The sequence below is a fragment of the Cotesia typhae genome, unplaced genomic scaffold (genome assembly GCF_013202065.1).
Source record: "Cotesia typhae breed Kobodo isofemale line unplaced genomic scaffold, CoteBio_Ctyphae contig_4, whole genome shotgun sequence".
Taxonomy (NCBI): Eukaryota; Metazoa; Arthropoda; class Insecta; order Hymenoptera; family Braconidae; genus Cotesia; species Cotesia typhae.
The window spans coordinates 4752799-4772199 of record NW_027423748.1 but is presented as its reverse complement, the minus strand read 5'-3'; the positions used below and the strand labels follow the sequence as shown (position 1 = coordinate 4772199).

General features: G+C 29.1%; 2 protein-coding genes across 3 annotated transcripts in view; one reads left to right on the top strand and one right to left on the bottom strand.

The window, feature by feature from the left end:
- The window catches only part of LOC141527457 (retinal homeobox protein Rx1), a 42824-nt gene that overhangs the window by 9646 nt on the left and 13777 nt on the right, over positions 1–19401 (top strand). For both annotated transcript variants that reach the window (XM_074242956.1, XM_074242957.1), the window contains exon 2: positions 4304–4536. In XM_074242956.1, the coding sequence (XP_074099057.1) occupies positions 4304–4536 (233 nt within the window). The remainder of the gene's footprint in view (positions 1–4303; positions 4537–19401) is intronic.
- LOC141527335 (uncharacterized) lies at positions 6242–13411 on the bottom strand. The gene is made up of 4 exons (XM_074242757.1): positions 12657–13411; positions 11896–12492; positions 11491–11708; positions 6242–6337 (listed from the first exon to the last, which is right to left on the bottom strand). Exons 1-4 carry the CDS (start codon positions 13132–13134, stop codon positions 6242–6244), a joined length of 1389 nt encoding a protein of 462 aa, XP_074098858.1. The 5' UTR covers positions 13135–13411.

The window sequence follows — 19401 nt, the reverse complement described above, 5'->3', positions numbered from 1 at the left end:
AAGATAAATTTTTTCAAAGGTTACGCGTGTCTTCTATTGACGTATAACTCGATTAAGACGAATGAAAATTGACGATAAATTAAAAGGCGTTTCAAATTAGTAAACCAAGAATCAGTGTATTGACCCGATGGATTTGGTTTGACAAGAGTATTTCAGTGGAGACTTTGGTCCTAAGTGTTCGTCCATTACGTTATCTCCACGTGTCAATCTCTTAAGTAGCTAGAGGGCTCAACTAAGACCCCTTCACATACTACCGTTGATACAATCTTTCGTTTCTCTTTCTTCACGCTCACTGTATACATTATAATATAACATGTAGCCTTGAAAAATAAAAAAAAAAAATCAAGTCATACATATACAGGTAAATATTTCAGTGATGTTATCTAAATTATTTCACAAATTGTTAAATACATTAGACATGTAATAGCCGAAGGAATTCAATAAAATATTCTATTTAATGACATTTACACCTAATGAATAATTTAATGAGGAAATACATTATCGAAAATTGATTAATTAAACTACAATCAATATAGCACGTAATGTAAATATTATAGCAATTAATATACATATATACATATATAATACATATTGGTGTGTGTCGTAACTGTTGATATTAGGAGTACTATGTCACATTATTGACTATTTTGTTGATAATTATCAGCCACTCAAGCGTCTATCAACATCGCCATGGAAGGTCAAATTATTAGCTTGTTGGTTAGCTAACGTGGCTTTGGGAAGTGAACCATAGGATGCTATATACTATATACCCTCTACTCGGTAGCTGTTTATAACCCCGCAATTCGATACGATGCACGATGAGAGAAGGTTAATTGTGCAGTTAACGAGATCCCGGTAATTTGTCCTCACTATACATAAATCTTCTCTCTAGTTGCAATTATATTACAGTAAAGATAATTAATCTTTTACAATATTCAATTTACCAAAATTTGTTAATAACTTTTTTTTAGTGAAACATTATATTTACTCGTCTTTCATAACCCGTCAGAATTATGATTTTAATTATTTATAGCTACCGAAATTACTGTGCTATACAAATTTTAAAGGCGAACAAAAGAGAACCGAAGCTATTTAAATTAAATTCCGTTTAGAAAAAATTCTTTTCTCTGTTGTATGTAGATGAATTTTGTTCATCGTCCTTACATTAATAATACACATTCAACATCAATGCATATATATTATATATTATATATTATATATTATGTATTAACTGTCCCCCTAATTTGATTTTACTGGAATATAAACACGGAACTCTGTTGTATATTAGGTATTACTACTTTTGATTACAAAATAATTTTTATTAATAAATTCAAAGTTAAACTTTGAATCTTGGAATCTCGTCATCTTAGCATAAGAAATCATCATTTTCGATCGATGTAAACAAATTCTTCATTCAACTATTCCGTTCAACTATATAAAAATCTTTTTAATTTTTTTAACTTCCCACTATGAAAATCAATGGTTTTTAAACAATCAGAAGATTATTGGTTTCACCCCGGTTTTCGAAAATCGAGTTCTCATCAGATTAACACGTTGTAAGATCCTAAGAAGCTATTATGACTCTTTCTACGAGGGTGTTCCTTCGTATGTACATCGGTATATATATATATATATTATATACACAGTAAAAAACTTTACGTCATTGCGTTAAAAAATTTTGTGTTAAATATTTAACACTTCCATGTGTAAATTTAACATTTATTGTGTTAAATTAACACAAAAAAGTGTTAAATATTTAACATAAAAATTATTAACACAAAATTTTTTGACGCATTCACGCAAAATTTTGTACTGTGTATTAGGGTGTGCCAAAATGTAACTTCCGTAAAGAATCTTCTAAAATTGGGATTTTGAGTTCCGCTTTTAACAAGGAATGTGTTTGGGCATTTCCTGAGATATTTTGAGGTGAAACGATAAATTTGATTTTCATAGAATTTTTGAATAGGAGCTTAGTTTGGGCATTTTCGCTGAAAATTCAAAATTTGGCCGGAAGTAGAATAAATCCTCTTACCCCGAAGTATTTCAGGAAATGCCTAAACACAGCTGCTGTTAAAAGCGGAATTCAGAATTCCAATTTTAAAAGCTTCTTCACGGAAATTACATTTTGGCACACCCTACTGTGTATAATACCCGGGTCGAAAAATTTAAACTAATTTTGAGCAAAATAATCTGCATTTTAACTAATTGTTCTACATTTGAACTTAAAAAAAAATTTCTTCTGTATTTGATCTACTATCCAAATTAATTTTGAGCCGTTTTAAGTTTTAACCACCTGTCAGTAAAATAATTGAGCAGCTGGAAATTAATATTTTATGCTGTTCCTAATCTAATGGGACTAAAAAATTTGATGTTTTCAGTCTCGTTAATCTGTACTTGGATCTTATATATTGTTTTCAAACTCAATATAGGATATTATACTGTTTTTGATCTACAAATTAAACTCCATATGCTCATAGGCCAAAAGTGGACTAAGATGACGAATTATAATTTTTTCGAGTCTCAAGTATCTATAATTAAAAATTATTGTTAGTCTTATTTATTTGAAAAAATAAATTAATTTAAAGTATATTCATGTGCTCTCTTGTTTTATAAGCTGATCGTTGATCATAACCTTAAACATCTGTCATATTTATTTATCATGGCTTAACATTTCATGAATAATAAAACTTTTGTATCAGCGTATATCAGATGCATTGATAGCTAATAAATTTGTTTAAACATAAATAAAATATTTCTCGTGGTTTCATTGGATCTAAATCTAGAATTTTCTAATTATCGATATTAAGCACATCGTGAATACATTGACAAGATGACAAGATAATATTATACTTTCACGCATCATTTAATGAGCTATTGCCCGTTGCAATTCCTCTTTTGGTTGAAATTCGATAAAATCCATTCTTAACTAAACTTGACATCATGCACGAACATTCCGACCAAATACGGAGTCAATTCGGAATAGACAATTTTTTGGAGCATTTTGAATTCGTACATAGCGAAGAGCTCAAACGTGAATTGCAGATTATATGAAATTTTTCTAAATGAAACTGACAATATCTCGAAATTTTACGTTAAAAATAGATGATGTGAAAATTAGAATGATTTAATGCTAAATCCATTGTAAAAATGTATTTGCTTCAAAATCTCAATTTCATATGAAGTTGAGTCAATTACAATTTTTCTTGTAAAAATTTCTATTCCTAGTTCAAAACAAATTTCCTCATCTAAAATAACATAAAAACCTTTTAAGTAAATGAAGTTTTTATTCCAAAGTATTCCAGAGAGGATTTAACATTTTTTTTTTATAATGACTCAAAGTTTGTTTTTGATCTCTTGCGTGACAAATGTTTAAAACTAATCGATGATTACATATTACCCAGATTACATAAATATACTTCTCTTAATTTAAAATTCTATTCTACATTTTTGATCTTTTAATGGATCAGCTAGTTCTGGTTGTCTTTCGATTAACCAATACGATTGAATGAAAAAATGATTAAATATCATACGATTTCTTATTTTTCTTCCAATCTAACCTGGTACTTGCAACAACAACAACACACTAACAAAAAATAACGAATATGAGTATTGCACTTTACAACATGAATAGCCAAAAAATTTTCATAAAGCAATTTCGGATTAAAGCGATAAATTCCATGCCAATAACATAAATTATTTTTCATCGGCTAAAAATAAAAAATATATAGTTTTCATTTTATTTATATGAATTCAAACAAATTAATTATCGAGAATTTTTGTCATTGAATTGAAAAATTTTATCTATTAAAAAATGTTTTTAAACAAGATAAAATTTTATTAGCTATTAAATTTAGTTATAAAACATTTACACTAACAAAATCAATGAAATACTCATCAATTTAAATCAAAATCCGTCCTTTTAAAATAGAGAACGACTAAACGCGTAACCGGACAGACAAGCAAACAAACAAACAGATGTTGCGAATGACTTAATTAAAAGGTAATATATAATATAAATGCACGTTTTTATTCAAATTATTATTTATAAAAACCAACATGGTTGTTAAATAAAATTACGTACTTGTAACACAATAATTTATATTACTCACAAAAATTAGCTATTCACTAAATAACATATAAAAGCTTTATTACTAATTTAAGAAATTAAGACCATAATTTCTCTCTCGAAAAAATGATATACCTGTTACGAAATTATTTAAACGCAGTATATTTAATATAAATATCAAATCAATGTTGTAGCTTGTATTGTTTATTTTGTTATAACAAAAATTTTGATTGACAGGAGAAAATAGTTGTAATTCGACGGGAGGTGGAAGTGATGAAGAACTGGGACCAAGATGTGACGATGACGCTAATGGTAGCAACAGTAAAAAGAAACATCGTCGTAATCGGACGACCTTCACAACTTACCAGCTCCACGAACTTGAGCGAGCTTTTGAGAAATCACACTATCCGGATGTTTATTCTCGAGAAGAACTTGCGATGAAAGTCAACCTACCAGAAGTTAGAGTTCAGGTGAGTTTGATCGGTGCGGTAATTATGAGGTTATATATTAAGTATATAAATAATATAGTAGTACAGTATAATGGATAGATCAGAAGGATAATTTAACAAGCTCGGTTAATCAAAGAAAATTTAATTAATTATATCTGATGACAGTGATAAAACCACGCAGTCGCGTGTGTTTAAGCATATATCGATCGGAATGAGATTAACTCATACTTTATCACAATCGCTGCGTTATTTTTTTCCCTCATTGATTGATTATGCAAATTACAAAATACTATTTATTAGGGTGCCACAAAAAAACCAAATGTTTTTTTTGTGTCTACAATTAAACTACATTTCAATTCACAAAATAACGGCTTTTAATGATGAGTTCGATTGAGAAATGTCTAGGGGTCATCCAGGATTTTTCAAAACTTCGAAATTGTCAAAAATAAAATTTTCTTTTTCTTAAAAATTATTTGTCATTTTATATCCCGAGTCGAAAAATTGTAGCATTATTTTGAACTGATTAAGCTGCTAGCCAACAGTTGAAAAATCAAAAATATTATTACAATCTGAAATTGTAATTTTTCCAGTTTTCATTACGAAGCGCCACACAGAAAAAAAATGTTTTTGAATCAAGTATATAATTTTGAAGAACTTAATCTTCTTGATTTGAGTATAAAAATTCTTTATCTAATAAATTTTTCTTGATTTAAGGAAATTTTACTTGATTCAAGACAATTACCCTCATTATAATTATTTTCTTGATTCAAGAATTTTTCTTTCAAGTCAAATTAATTTTTTTTTTTTTGAGTGTACCTTTACATTATATTATGTAATTTTTCAATTTTTTTTCCGTGTTCCTATGCACTGAAAAATTTTTAAAGCTCCAAAGCTATGAATTTTTAAAAATTTCCAAAAAGTACCAATAAGATAAATTTTAACCCGTCAACACTCACGTGAACTTTTCGGTAATCTTTACTCTCGTGATAAGAGATTTGCTCACGTTTAATCTGCATGCGGCCGAATAGCTATACACTTACAAACTGGCCCGAAAGTTACCGAAAGTAAATTTTTTTTTGTTACACCCATAATCCCGCAATAAGAAGAATGCTCACAATTTCCGACGTGCATGAGAAAATTATTTTTTTATAAATTATATATAATATTAAAGCTTTTTAAAAGTTCATAATTTGAAAACAGATAAAATTACTTGAAGATAGAAAAAATTTCATCTACCCTTTCCATTTGAAAAATAAAAAGTTTTCATTGTCTTAAATCGAGCGTTAGCAAAATGCTCATAATGTGAGTGCTGACGGGTTAAAATTATCTTGACAATAAAAAGTCGAGGATCACATTTTTGATAATTTCGTTACTAAATAATTTCAAATCTATATGAAAATAATAAACTATAATGAATAATAATTGATTGATAATAAATACTATTGCAAATTGTAATAGCAGCTATTAAAAGTAGAAAAAGTTACAATGTCACCCCGGTGTCCGAATTACTATTGAAAACATAAAAAATTAACAAGAATTTGAGTATATTTTAGAATTTTTTTATTCTGTGAAGTCATGAATATAAGTATCTTAATATAATTGACTTGAAGTGTATAGCGTTACTAAATAAATATTTCCTTTTTCGTCGTTAGTAAAATAAATGTTATTCTAGGCTATCCCGACTAGAAATGTTAATGTAAGATCTATTGGGTCCTCATTGGGCTGCCTAATAGGGACCCCAAATAGGGATGTCACGCAAAGTCCTATGTGGCCCTCGTTGGGAAATTCCTCTCAGGTCCCAATGGGGAAACCCCATCAGAGCCTAATCCAAATTTTTAAAGAAAAAATATTATGATCTTCGAAAAGATTAAAAATAATATACAATTAGATACTCATGTTACATTACTCATTAGTAATTATTTAATTTGAATTGAAACGGAATCATTGGTCGGAAAAATCCTTGTCGAGAGTTGGGCTCGAACTTGCGTCCTTAGGGTCCTTAGTCGTTCACGTTACCGCTGGACCAAGCAGGAATGTTGATCAATCCAATCGGTTAACTGACACTTTATTCATGCTATGCTCAAGCTTTTACAAATTGTTTTTTTTATTTATTCACTTTTCTGGCGTGAAAATACAATTTTTGTATAAATTAAATAGAAAATTTTAAAATAAAAAAAAAAACAACTGAAAAATCCAAAAAAATTGAAAGAATTAAAAATAAAATTCCTTAAAACTGTCCGATTTGATTTGGGATCCTCTTTATGCTAACATAAAGAACTTTTATTTTCAAGATTAAAATTTTGTTGAAATGCATATTATTTAAAAAAATTTTTTATATGGATAAAAATTTAATTATGAAAAATACCGATAATGAAAATTTTTTTTCAATTAAAATTTCTTTTCATACTGAGAAAAACAATTTGGAGTATGAATTTTGTTTCAGCAACATTAAAATGTATTTCAGTCTAAAAACTCAGTATTTGGATTTAATCAGCAGATAAAGAAAAATTTCTTGACTGGAGAACAAAATTCTTGGCTCAAGAAAATTTTTGGGTACCGGAAAGAAGACCGAAGCTTGTTGCTCGAAGTAAAATTTTTCTCGAAATTCTATTCTTGGTGGAAGTAATTTTTATTAATTCAAATCATCATAAATACTTGATACAAAAAATTTTTATCGTTGATCAAGATTTTTAGATACCTTAGGAAACAGCGTCACCTAATTCAGCTGAGAAAAAAATCTTCCCATTTGACATGTTAATCAATAAAAATATTAATGAAAATTTACTTCTATCAAGAACTAAATTTTTTTGTAGCAAGAGGCAGAATTTTCTTAAAACAAGATTTTCTTGACTTAAATAAATTTTTTTGGATCTAGATATGTATTTCTTGAAGCAAGGGAATTAATTTTGTTGGAATAAGTGAAAATTCTTGTGTCAAAAAAAAATTTTTTTTTCAATGTTAGATGAATTTTTTTCTAATTCTTTTCTATTCTTAACAAATAATTTTTATTTTTATTTCTAATTAATTTATGACAAATTTATTCTAATAATATAAGCTCACACATCTTTGGGCGATTAATTTTTTATATAAATAAACGACTACCTAAATTTAAAGATTATTTCTTCATGTATCTACTCACAGTTTGGGTTAACCTAATTGGGCTCTACTACGAGCCCAGTTAGGAAAACCCATCGATGCAATATTTACATTACATTGAGAAAATTATCTTCGGTCCCATACAGGTCTCACTTGGGAGAACTTAGCAATTTTATTTTTATTTTTCGTTGGGTTATCCCTCTTAAGTTCCACACAGGACCCTATTGGGAAAAATTTAATAAAAATTATAATTTTTACATTGGGATTGCCCAATTGGGGCTAATTAGGCTCTTGTAGGGATTTCCCCATTGGGCATGCCTCTTCGGGACCCAATCAGATCCAGATGTATACCCTGGGTAATCCCAAAGTAATTTCTAGTCGGGAACTGAACAAAACTTTTTCTTTTCGTCTTGGGCTTTCCCATTGAGGTCCAATGCAGAGCCCAATTGGGAATAACTGACCAAAACTTTTACTTTTTATATTGGGTTTACCCATTGAGGCCCAATGCAGATCCCAATTGGGAAAAACTGGTTAAAATTTTTTACTGTTGTTTTGGGAATTCCCAATTAGGTCCCACGCAGGGCCTGAATGGGAAAAACTAATTAAAAATTAATGAATTATTTCTAAGGATTTCCCAATTGGGAACTGAATGGGCCCTCATAGAAATTTCCCTATTGGGAATGCCTCCTTGGAACCCAATAGGATCCAGATATATACTCTGGGTATTCCCGAAGTAATTTCTAGTCGGGATAAATCAAAATTTTTGAGCTATCAGTGAAGGAGAAATTCGAACATCTTAAATTTATCAATTCACTTTTCCATACATTTTTCTATATATACAATTGTTGATGTAAAAATGCTGGAAGAATAATGGGAAAACGGATTGAAAATATAAAAATTCAATATTTTACGATTTTGAAAATTGTTTAAGCTTGAACGGTCCCTAAAACTTGTTGAATCTAACTGATGTTTAGAAAGGGCTTCCAAAAAGCGACAAGCATATTTTCGTATAAGTGACTAGAAAAAAAAAAAATACAATTTGTTTTATTGTATTATCTTATTACTTTTAATATTATAATAAACATTCCAAGCTTCTTTACAGCGCTTTTCGCGATGAAAACTAGGATTTCATAAATAAATTCACCACAAAATATTTCAATTAATTAACCAGATTGACTAGCCACAAGAACCGGTAGCAGACAAAGAAAATTTTCCAAAGTAAAGCGAGAAAGATTAAATGAAAAAGAGTGAGAGAATATTAGATTAAAAAAAAAAAATAAATAATATCAAAATAAAAAAACAGAATAAGGTAGTGCGTCTGTTACGAGGAAAAGAATAGTAATTAAAATTTTTAATTGCATTTAGAAGCAGCCGTCGAGTTCATCCTTTCCTCTTCACTTTTTTTAACCTTACTCTTTTCTTTTTACCTGCCACTCGGTATACTCTGTATACTCGGTTCTGGTCGTCGTGTGCCGGTGGCATACTCAGCGACAATGATGAGACTTTTTTCAATTTTCACTAAGTGGAGAGCGACTTTTTTATAGGTTTATTTTATCCGTTCGGCAATGCAAGCGCGAGTACTCTTGATCCCTTAAGCTTATTATCAAAGAGGGTAAGAGAACAGTAAGAGACTGAGGACTGAGATACAAAAATAAGCCATAAAATAACTCATGAGCTTTATCATTTTTAATTGACAACACAGTGATGTCACTCATTGTCAGATTTATCCCCATAATAACGCCCAACTAAATTACTAATTCCCAAAGGAAACAATTATCCTTCCATAACAATTGCACGTGACATTCAACCAATATCATATAACACAGTAATCAGGGAATGCAATAACCAGAAACTAATATAGATTATTAAAGATACAGATATATATCTCGAGGTTAAATGGCTATTTATGCTCACTTGAATTCAGCCCACTGATTGGCCGTACTATCAGCTATAGTATAGTCATCAAGACCATTAAATCGCCGCGATCACCGCGCTAATTTATTCAGAGTTCCCGGTTGTGATAGTGTCCCTCTACCCTCTTCTATAACTTGTGTTTGCTCGCTCAAATGGAATCCACTCTGCTCTGTGCGCGCGTTTCATCCTATTTCAATATATATATATATATATATTAGGGTGATTCAAAAAAAAAGAATATTTTTTTTTTCGTTTGGTACTCTGAAAAATAGGTTCCTAGACACCTCTAAGAAAGCCTCTCCAAGCATGAGTTCTTAATTGTAACGGGAAGGTCCTCCTTCTTACAGTTTTCTATTTTTTCTTATTATCAGATAGAAAAATTTATATCTCGCTTCCAACTACTTGAAAAAATATTTTGTTCCTCAGATTTTGTAGGAAATTGAATGCTCTACAAAAAAGGTCTCTTACGATTTTTTCGTAAACCCAACCGTTTAAAAGATATTAACGGTTAAAGTTTGATTATTTTTGGGAAAATTTTTTATTTCTTATGAATTTTATAACTCAATGAAAAAAAATCATTATGAATGATGAAACTCATAGTTTTGTAGGAAATTTACTGCTCTATAAAAATGGTCTCTTATGATTTTTCGATCAAGTTGAGCGTTTACGAGATATTCATCGTCAAACATCAATGCATATCAATTTTTCTAGTTTTTGATCAATAATTCGAAAAATTTCAATTTATTCTGTGAGTTTCAAGGAAATTTAGACAAATTTGAGTTTCTATGAATAGAAATATGTTATGAACTATTTTTTTAATTAGTTTTTTTAGTCTTGGACATGTTTGATTACATTAAAACAAAAAATTAGTGCATTTTTTTAAATATATAATTCAATTTAGTGTGTTTCACATGTGTTTCACTTTTTTATCGAAGAATTTATTTATTTAATTATCAACTGCCATATAATTTTCAATATTTTCAACATAACGGTACACTTTTACTGTAAATAATTTCCTCTATTGCAGTTTGGGTAGTTTTTTCGATGTTCTTTGATAATTTGCAATAAGTATTGGAATTGCTCTTCATTTTTGTCAAGCATTGATTATACTCACTAACTAATGCAACAGCTCGTTCTGCTGAATCATTAACAACTTTCAATTGGTTAAAGTATTCTTTATTTTCAATGTAACTGTCATTAGTAGGCCACGATTCAATATCTTTATCAAGGAAGTCATATGGTAAATCAAAGATTTTAAAGAGATTTAAAGACTTTTTAGAAACAAAGTCACTCAGACTTTTTGTGTTAATGAATTCAAATCGTTTTTATCAATTATAAATTTTTAGCTTTAGAATCTGTACCGTTACGAGTATTAACAGCTCCAACAATATTTTTTTACTTCCAATGAAACGGTATCGTCAAATAATGATAAAATGGCAAGTTCATCACTTAAATACCATAAATGCAAAATCATTTTTTCACAAGTTGCTGAAGAAATCAATGAATTGATATTTTTGTACTCGAATAAATTTTTCAAAAACTGCAAGTCATGATTAGCAGCAGTTGTTGCAGAAGTTGATGAAAACCAAGCTTTTAAATACAGTGTAACTATAAATATACAAATTTGCCGAAGACCGTCCAATTCTTTATTAGAAAGTTTAAATTCATTTCTGAATAGAAACATTTTTAAACTGTAAATTGCCTTCGCCATCCACCTAGCATGATGAATTGCACCAGGACGTTTGAAAAAATTTCTTCTTGAGGCATTTCTCCAAGGAAAATCAACGACAATTCCAACAATTCTTTATAGTCATCTCGGGGTTGTAGTAACTATCAAAAACAATTAAAAATTTGTCAGAAACAAGAAAATTTTTTTCTTAAAATCGCAGTTAAATCATACCTGTAAGAATTGTGCAATTAAACTAGATATTTCATTTTTTTATCCAAAATGATATCAGCAACAACAGTATCTTCAATTCCAGATTTATAATTAGTTTTATTTATTTCATCCCATGATTTTTTAAATCTTCCGAACATTGGTACGTTTGGCCCAGATGACACAGGCCAATATACTTCAAATGCACTTCTCAATATGATCTCAAAAATGTGGTGACGACATGGTAACCAGATTAACTCTCTTCCCAAAGTCTTTTCAATTGCCTTACATGTACCGTTATGAATTCCTGTATAAAGAAAATAGATAACTATCGTTAAATTTAATATTTTCAACAAATTGTAGATTATATTTAAAATCCAAATGAGTAAATAATTCTCAATAATTTCAAAAGTGAAATTCAGTAAGCAATAAAAATTAAACTAGAACGTTAATAATTAAATATTTTTTAGATTAAATTATCATTGATAAGTTACCTGTATTAACTGCCGTCGTGTCAAAACACATCGCCTTAACATAATTAGTAATACCCCATTCACTCAATGTCGATAAAATGGCTGATGTTTGATTGTCTGCCGTCCCAGAATTCATTTTTGGAACCCCAAGTAATTGTTCGGTACCAAATGCAGTTAAAATAACTGGTAGCCGTTCCACAGATTTTGATCCAACAAGGTCATTCAGCATTTTTCCGTCCCAATGCATAACGTATTTATCGTGTGTCTTAAAGTTGTCATTAAGTCCTTTAGCAATGTCTTCTCTTTGAAGCATACGAGCTCGTTGAATTGAACTATAACTGAGCGTTGTATCTTCAATTTTAATACCTACTGCTAGTAAAACCGGAGCAATAATAAACATCGCATTTCTACTGCTGACATTAGCTCGGTCGAGTCCAAAAATGACTTCAGGAGTTAAGACATCAAGTTTTGCTCGTTTTGTCGGAATTGGAGGTTCATACTCTGAATCAGATCCAAAATTTGTAACTCCACTTAATGTATACGTAGAGAACGACTCTGATTTTTCACTTGGAACAATCGCATGACTGGTAGACGGTTGATCTAAGTCTGGAATAAGATCTGTTTTATAAATTAAACGAAGAAAATGTATAGAATTTATTCATTTTGATGACAAATAATTAAGAAAGGACTCCAAAAATTGTCTAGTCAAATGTCATCTAGTCATCTATGAAAAGTTACACTACTACCTGACTTTATAATAATTAAATATCTCAGATACTTACTACTCTCATCTATTCCCATCATAGTTGTGGTTAAGTTTGATACAGGTACATTATTAGAAAGAATCTCTTTATGGGTACCGAATTTTTGATCCAAATACAACTTTCTAATATTATCATCAAGCACTTTTAAGGATTTTTCGCTCACAATGTCGAATAATTGTTCAAGATCAGTCTGAAATTTCATTTCCTTTTGGTTTTGCGCTGAATTCTTTTTATCGAAATTTTTTTGTAATTTTAACCATTGACTGTGATAGCGAAGAAATTTTTTGACTGCATTAGGAGCTCCACTAGTTGGAATCTGATTTTTTCTCCACAGTTCAATAACTTGGTCAACTGAATTTTTAGCACTTTGTTTGATTGAATACTTTAAAATTTTTAGTTGGTAGAAAAACACACGCATAACCTCTTTCACTTTTGGTAACTTACGTTCCGAAATTCTTTGTAGAGGTATTCCGATAAAACGTATTTCTTTATTCATTGTAGGTTAATTGATGATAAATAAATTTATGTGATGATTATAAGACTTATTTAAAATGAATTATTTTATTACGTATTCAAGATGATCAGTTTTAGGAACACTGAAAATACGGTTTTAAATGGGTAAATACTGAAGATAGTTGAGAGTAAAAAACATAGATGGCGTTAGTTTCAGAAGACAAACAGAAGAAGAAATGGAATTCAAAACAAAAATCCCCTCGAACGAAAATTTTATGTATATTTTGTGAAAAACAATTTAAAAATATGCACTGAACAAATTTCATAATAATAAATGACAACGCGATTAAGATTTTAAATTATTAAAGATAAAATTTAAAAAAATATTATTAGAATAAAAACTTTCAAATGAATTTTTGAACAGAAAACATCTATAGGAGTTGCTTTTATAATAAAAACTCAAATTTGTCTAAATTTCCTTGAAACTCACAGAATAAATTGAAATTTTTCAAATTATTGATCAAAAACTAGAAAAATTGATATGCATTGATGTTTGACGATGAATATCTCGTAAACGCTCAACTTGATCGAAAAATCATAAGAGACCATTTTTATAGAGCAGTAAATTTCCTACAAAACTATGAGTTTCATCATTCATAATGATTTTTTTCATTGAGTTATAAAATTCATAAGAAATAAAAAATTTTCCCAAAAATAATCAAACTTTAACCGTTAATATCTTTTAAACGGTTGGGTTTACGAAAAAATCGTAAGAGACCTTTTTGTAGAGCATTCAATTTCCTACAAAATCTGAGGAACAAAATATTTTTTCAAGTAGTTGGAAGCGAGATATAAATTTTTCTATCTGATAATAAGAAAAAATAGAAAACTGTAAGAAGGAGGACCTTCCCGTTACAATTAAGAACTCATGCTTGGAGAGGCTTTCTTAGAGGTGTCTAGGAACCTATTTTTCAGAGTACCAAACGAAAAAAAAATATTCTTTTTTTTTGAATCACCCTAATATATATATATATATATATATATATATATATATATATATATATATATATATATATATATATATATATATATGTAGAATCAGTTATCCAGAGGCACCGCCCCTTCTATCGCACCTTACCTATTGTACTGTCAATTGTACTCGCGGTAAATTCGTTTTGGAGTTTGTCTGATCACATTTTGCCTCAACCAATAACGGATCGTGTTATATCAGAGTAAATTATTATGAACAATGATCACGAATCCACGGAGGCTTAATAACTTAATCCATAAAGTTAGTATATCAGGACAGTAGTATGATAATAATTAAGTAATAATGATGATTTCTGCATAAAATAAGAATGAGCATTAAGTGGCATTTCTCTGTCATTGTAATAAGCGAGAGATGGTATTATAATATAAAATAAGCTTTCCTACTGGTATTGTATTGGAACTAGCTCGACGCCGTTCCATTATATTATGAGACTATTGTCGAGGCCACGTATTACCCTTCCTGTCACGCGATCACTTGTTCTAACCTTTAGTTCCCTTTTTCTCGTTTGGTTAAACTAATCTACTTTCTCTCTTTTTCGTTCACTCTATTTTAGAGAGAATATACATCACAAGATAGCAGATATCCCGTGTAACTAATTTGACGATTTCGTTGCTTGACTTTCGTAATCGATACGCCGTTCATGTTCGTGTATTTTCTTTTTTTATTTCTCATTTTATTTGCACGGAATCACTATTTTATGATAGTTTAGTTTATATACAACATTAAATAAATCTAAATAACTTTATGTTGTTTAAAAATTATCAAGATGTTAAATTATTGATTGTAAAAATAAATTACATTTAATTTTTAAAAATTCATTAAAAAAGTAAATAATTTTATAATTTAAAGATATATGGACCATCAGTTAAATTATATTTTTTATTTTGTTTTTGATTTTTATCTGTTGTGAAAATCTATATTGAAATCGAATCGTCCAGAGAATGCGGAAATTAAAAGGTATTTCCTCGATTGTGAACAAACTATTTTCAGAATGGACCTATTTTATTTTGGTCAATGTGAAATTGGCAATGACAGGTCTGACGGGTTTGTGAACGCTTGGAAAAGAGCCATGAGAAATGAGAGGAAAAAAAAAACATATAAAAGGGAGATTGATTTTTCGCGGTATCCCAACTAATTTGGCGTCCAATCGTTTAGCTTTTCTCTCTCTGTGCTCTTCTATTTCTCCCCCATTTTGTCTCTTTTCGTGATTTAGTATGGCACAATTGACAATTGGAATGCATCCGATTGCTTGCAACACTCGATCACTGAATTATATATACATATATATATTTTTTTTTACTTTTTGTATTCTCTAGTATAATATTATCGTGCCTAAAACCATATTTTTTAAAAAAGTAAACAATGTTATCTTGTAACTTAATATTTTTCGTCATGATATAAATTGACTCGATAGTCAAACAATAATGCAACATTCAAGTTTTACTCTTCTTAACTTGCGACATACCGTTAAGGAATCACGCAATCCTATCTGATCTCTATATACCTCGAGACATCGTGCGATGATGGTATATATAATAAAAATAAAATAAAATCAACAGAAAACACATCACAAAAAGTCGTTGCCAACAAGAAAATAAATTTTATATTATTTACCAGATAGTTGGCACGGTAACGTTACGCTCAAATTTTTATACAGAAAAATAGTTCTAAATTTAACGAAGGGTTCATCAATGATTACGTTTAATTTAAATTATTATCAATGAAGAAGTCATTTTTATGTAGAATTGATATTCAAACAAAAATTATTAAATAAAAACAAAGCGCATTCTACGCATCGCATTTAAGGTGTGCACATGCTCAATGTCGAAGTGTAGCAAGGGATACTCGGAGAGAAAAGAATAGAACTTATTCCTATGTAGAATGGTAACCATTACCATGCTACATAGTAACGAAAATTTTTGTGAGAACTCTGTGTAAATTTGCTAATAAAAATTTTGGAAATTGTGATAAAAATATGAACAATCACTCATTCGATGCGGAATTAAATTCTGAAAATAATGTTGTTGTTTTTTTATTTTTTTTATGAAAATTTTAATTTTTTATTAACAAAAAAACATGAACAAAATAAAAAATCTCAGTTTTTTGTAAATAACTCAATAACTATTGGTGATATCAAAAATTGGAAAAAAGATCCTTAAAGAGGAGAAAATTAAAAAAAAGGCCTCGACTTCCGGAACTCTAGCTTGAAAAACAATAATTTTTATTTAATATTGAAAACAGGGTTCCGCGCAACTGTTGTCGTATTTTAGCATCGGCGCGGCCGTGTAAAAAAAGTTGCGGAAATGCAAAGAAATTTTTTTGTTTTTAAATTAACGCTCAAATAATTCGATTAGATTATTAGCTCAAATAAGATTAGATATAACTTTGAAATAATTTAATAATTTTAAAATAACATTTAACATGAGCAAATTCTGTAAAATTTCAATATACGGTAGTTAAATTTTTGAGGTGGGTACGTTTTACCCAGCTTGTCTGTCAGGGGTTAATATTTATGCCTAGTTTCAAAAATATGGCATTTTATATTTCTTATCTTAAGAATTCATCAAGAAAATTTTTTTTTTGGATGGAAATTACTCGACTACTACATTTTCTTAATAACACGGGTAACAGTAAATTTAGTGGATTCTGAAAGAATCGAAATAATTTTATTTCAACTGGCAAGTGATCACATTAATCTGAAATGATTTCAACTATATAAATAAACAAGCATTTTGAAACTTGATATTTTAGTATGAAGTATACGAAAATAGTAATCAAAAAAAGTAATCAAAAAAAGTACTAACAAATATTATTCTAAAATTCATTTTTTTTGGAAATTCCAAAATAGTAAATAAAATGATTCATATCCGTATATATTCAACATTTTGTGACAGTATAATATGTATTGAATAATTTAAAATGATTCTCAAATTTGTTCTCACATACAAGATATCAACAGGCTGATTAAATCAAGTCTGCCACAAATAATTAATATTATTTGGATTATACCTCATTACTCAACACACAAAATTAAGGTGAGCCTTTAATTGGTATATATTATGGAAAGCAAAGAAATGAATGGGGTATCATTGGGATATACAATATATAATATAAATACAGTGGCAGGTCGCGTGTAACTTCGCGTGTCATAGGTGAGTGACCACGCAAGACTGTGTATACACATGTTTTTCAAATGTTTATGTATTTGCGCACACACATAGTGTTAAATTGGTCACGCACATCCAAAAGTATACTTTTTTAAATAGGTGTAACCATGACTACTAAGCTCAATTGTTTAATATACACTCAATTTATTATTATATGATATTTTTGATAAATTAAAATGTCATTTGTAAGAGTAAATTGACAAATACTCAATAATTGTTTTGTCCATAAAAAATACACTTGCAAATAGTGGAAAAAACAAAAAAATGGATGCCGGGAAAGAGCATAAGTCTCCATCACTTCTGGAATCAATTTAATCCTCTTGGCTTTATATCGATGATGAACTTGAGACGTTGTCGTCCAACCGTAAACTATAAGCTTGATGCCTCAGCAGTAATAATGATGCCAATACATACTAGCGACACGATAAATCCGTTTAGCTTAGAGAAATCGAAATTGGTGAGAACAGGCGCACTCGACACGTCTAAGTTTGTACCCTGATGCGGTTAATATATGCTATGACTATATGAGATGGGAGGAAAGCGTGTATAAATCAAATTAACGTTCGGGCAATGAATTATTGTCGTATATACATTTATGTACTACATAAGTGGGGAAACATAATAAATGTCACGGAAAGTAATTTTTCTTTCTGGTTTACTTACAAAAAAAAAAAAAATAAATAAATAAAAAAATATTTATGAGTTATTTGGATGCTGAACTAATTGTTAATTATTTTATTGCTTTTTATGAAAGGTTAGATCCACGCAATTGTTGTACATTATACTCAATTATGTTTTTCAACTACTATGCCACGAGAGATAAGGAAAATAATTACATGCAATATGTTATAAATTTTAATAATGAATAAGTTTATAAATTTTGCAAGTGTACTTTTACGCTTGCTTTTAAAAGTATCTTTACTATAAAGTTTATATAAAAAAAAAAAAAAAAAAAAAAAAAAAAAAATTCTATGAACATATAAATATAAATATACACGGTTAAAGTACCACAATAAAAAATAATTTTTTTATATTTTACAAGCGATGTATATAAATTCATAAAAATGTTTTTCTTACCGCTGGAACGCGTGGGTGAACAGTGTTTTCATGCGTAAAATAAGATAATGGCCGTACATAGCAAGAGGCGCGAAAGTTTGGGGTGAGACGTTAGAATCTACCCGAGTGTGGCGTATTGTAGCATAGGACGAAGGGCAAAAGGCGTGAGGGTAAGTAGTAGGAAAACAGCAAAGACCGTGAGACGACTGACACCTGTCTGGTCGAAGGGTGAGCAAGAAAAAATACAACTGAAAGCGGAGATATCGAAACTACGAACAGGGGTTGTCTCCACAAAATTGTGAGCTCAAATATATCTATCAGAAAAAAAGAAATAAATTGTTTCAATAAGAAAGAAGAATGAGCTAATCGGCAATAATATTTTATGGTTTTTTTATTTTATTTTATGATCTTTCATTACTATAATCTTACAATCCAGAAAATGGAACTGAATCCCTGAAGATAAATCGAAATTTCGTAAATTAATTTATCGTCTGTATTTATTTTTACTTCAATAAATTTAATTCATTATTTTTCAAAATAGACAATTTAAGCCAGTCTGAATTCGGTTTCTGTTATATTTTTTATATATTTTTTACTATATAAAAAATATATAGTTTTTCAAATTTTTAATTTATAATAAAAAAAGTCATCATGGAAGGAATATAGTCAAAGTGGCTTTTTAAGACTGTAAACCCCCTTAAAAAAAATGTATGTACATCAAAAATATATTGAGTCAGAGAAAATATATTAATTTAACACAAAATTTTTTGACGCAATGACACAAAATTTTTTACTGTGAAGATATATAAAATACATACGAAAATCAACCAAAAGCTAATTATTTAAAATATATTCTTGTATATATATTTTATCATTTATTTATTTTTAATAATTCAACTTATATTTTTGATATAAATTATTTTCATGGATATTTGACAAAAAAAAAATTTAATTTTAAAAAATTGGAACAACACCAAAAACGTCCCAAAAATTTTTAAATTTACATCTAAAATCAAATCGAAAAGTAAGAAAGTTT

What these genes read in the sequence shown, in the direction of transcription:
- LOC141527335 (XM_074242757.1), bottom strand. Translation starts at nt 13,134, where the DNA reads ATGAATAAAGAAATACGTTTTATCGGAATACCTCTACAAAGAATTTCG. An exon ending in GATGGGAATAGATGAGAGTA is followed by an intron (nt 12,493 to 12,656) that starts GTAAGTATCTGA and finishes TTTATAAAACAG; the next exon opens with ATCTTATTCCAGACTTAGAT. An exon ending in AATCTGGAATTGAAGATACT is followed by an intron (nt 6,338 to 11,490) that starts GTTGTTGCTGAT and finishes AATTTGGATTAG; the next exon opens with GCTCTGATGGGGTTTCCCCA.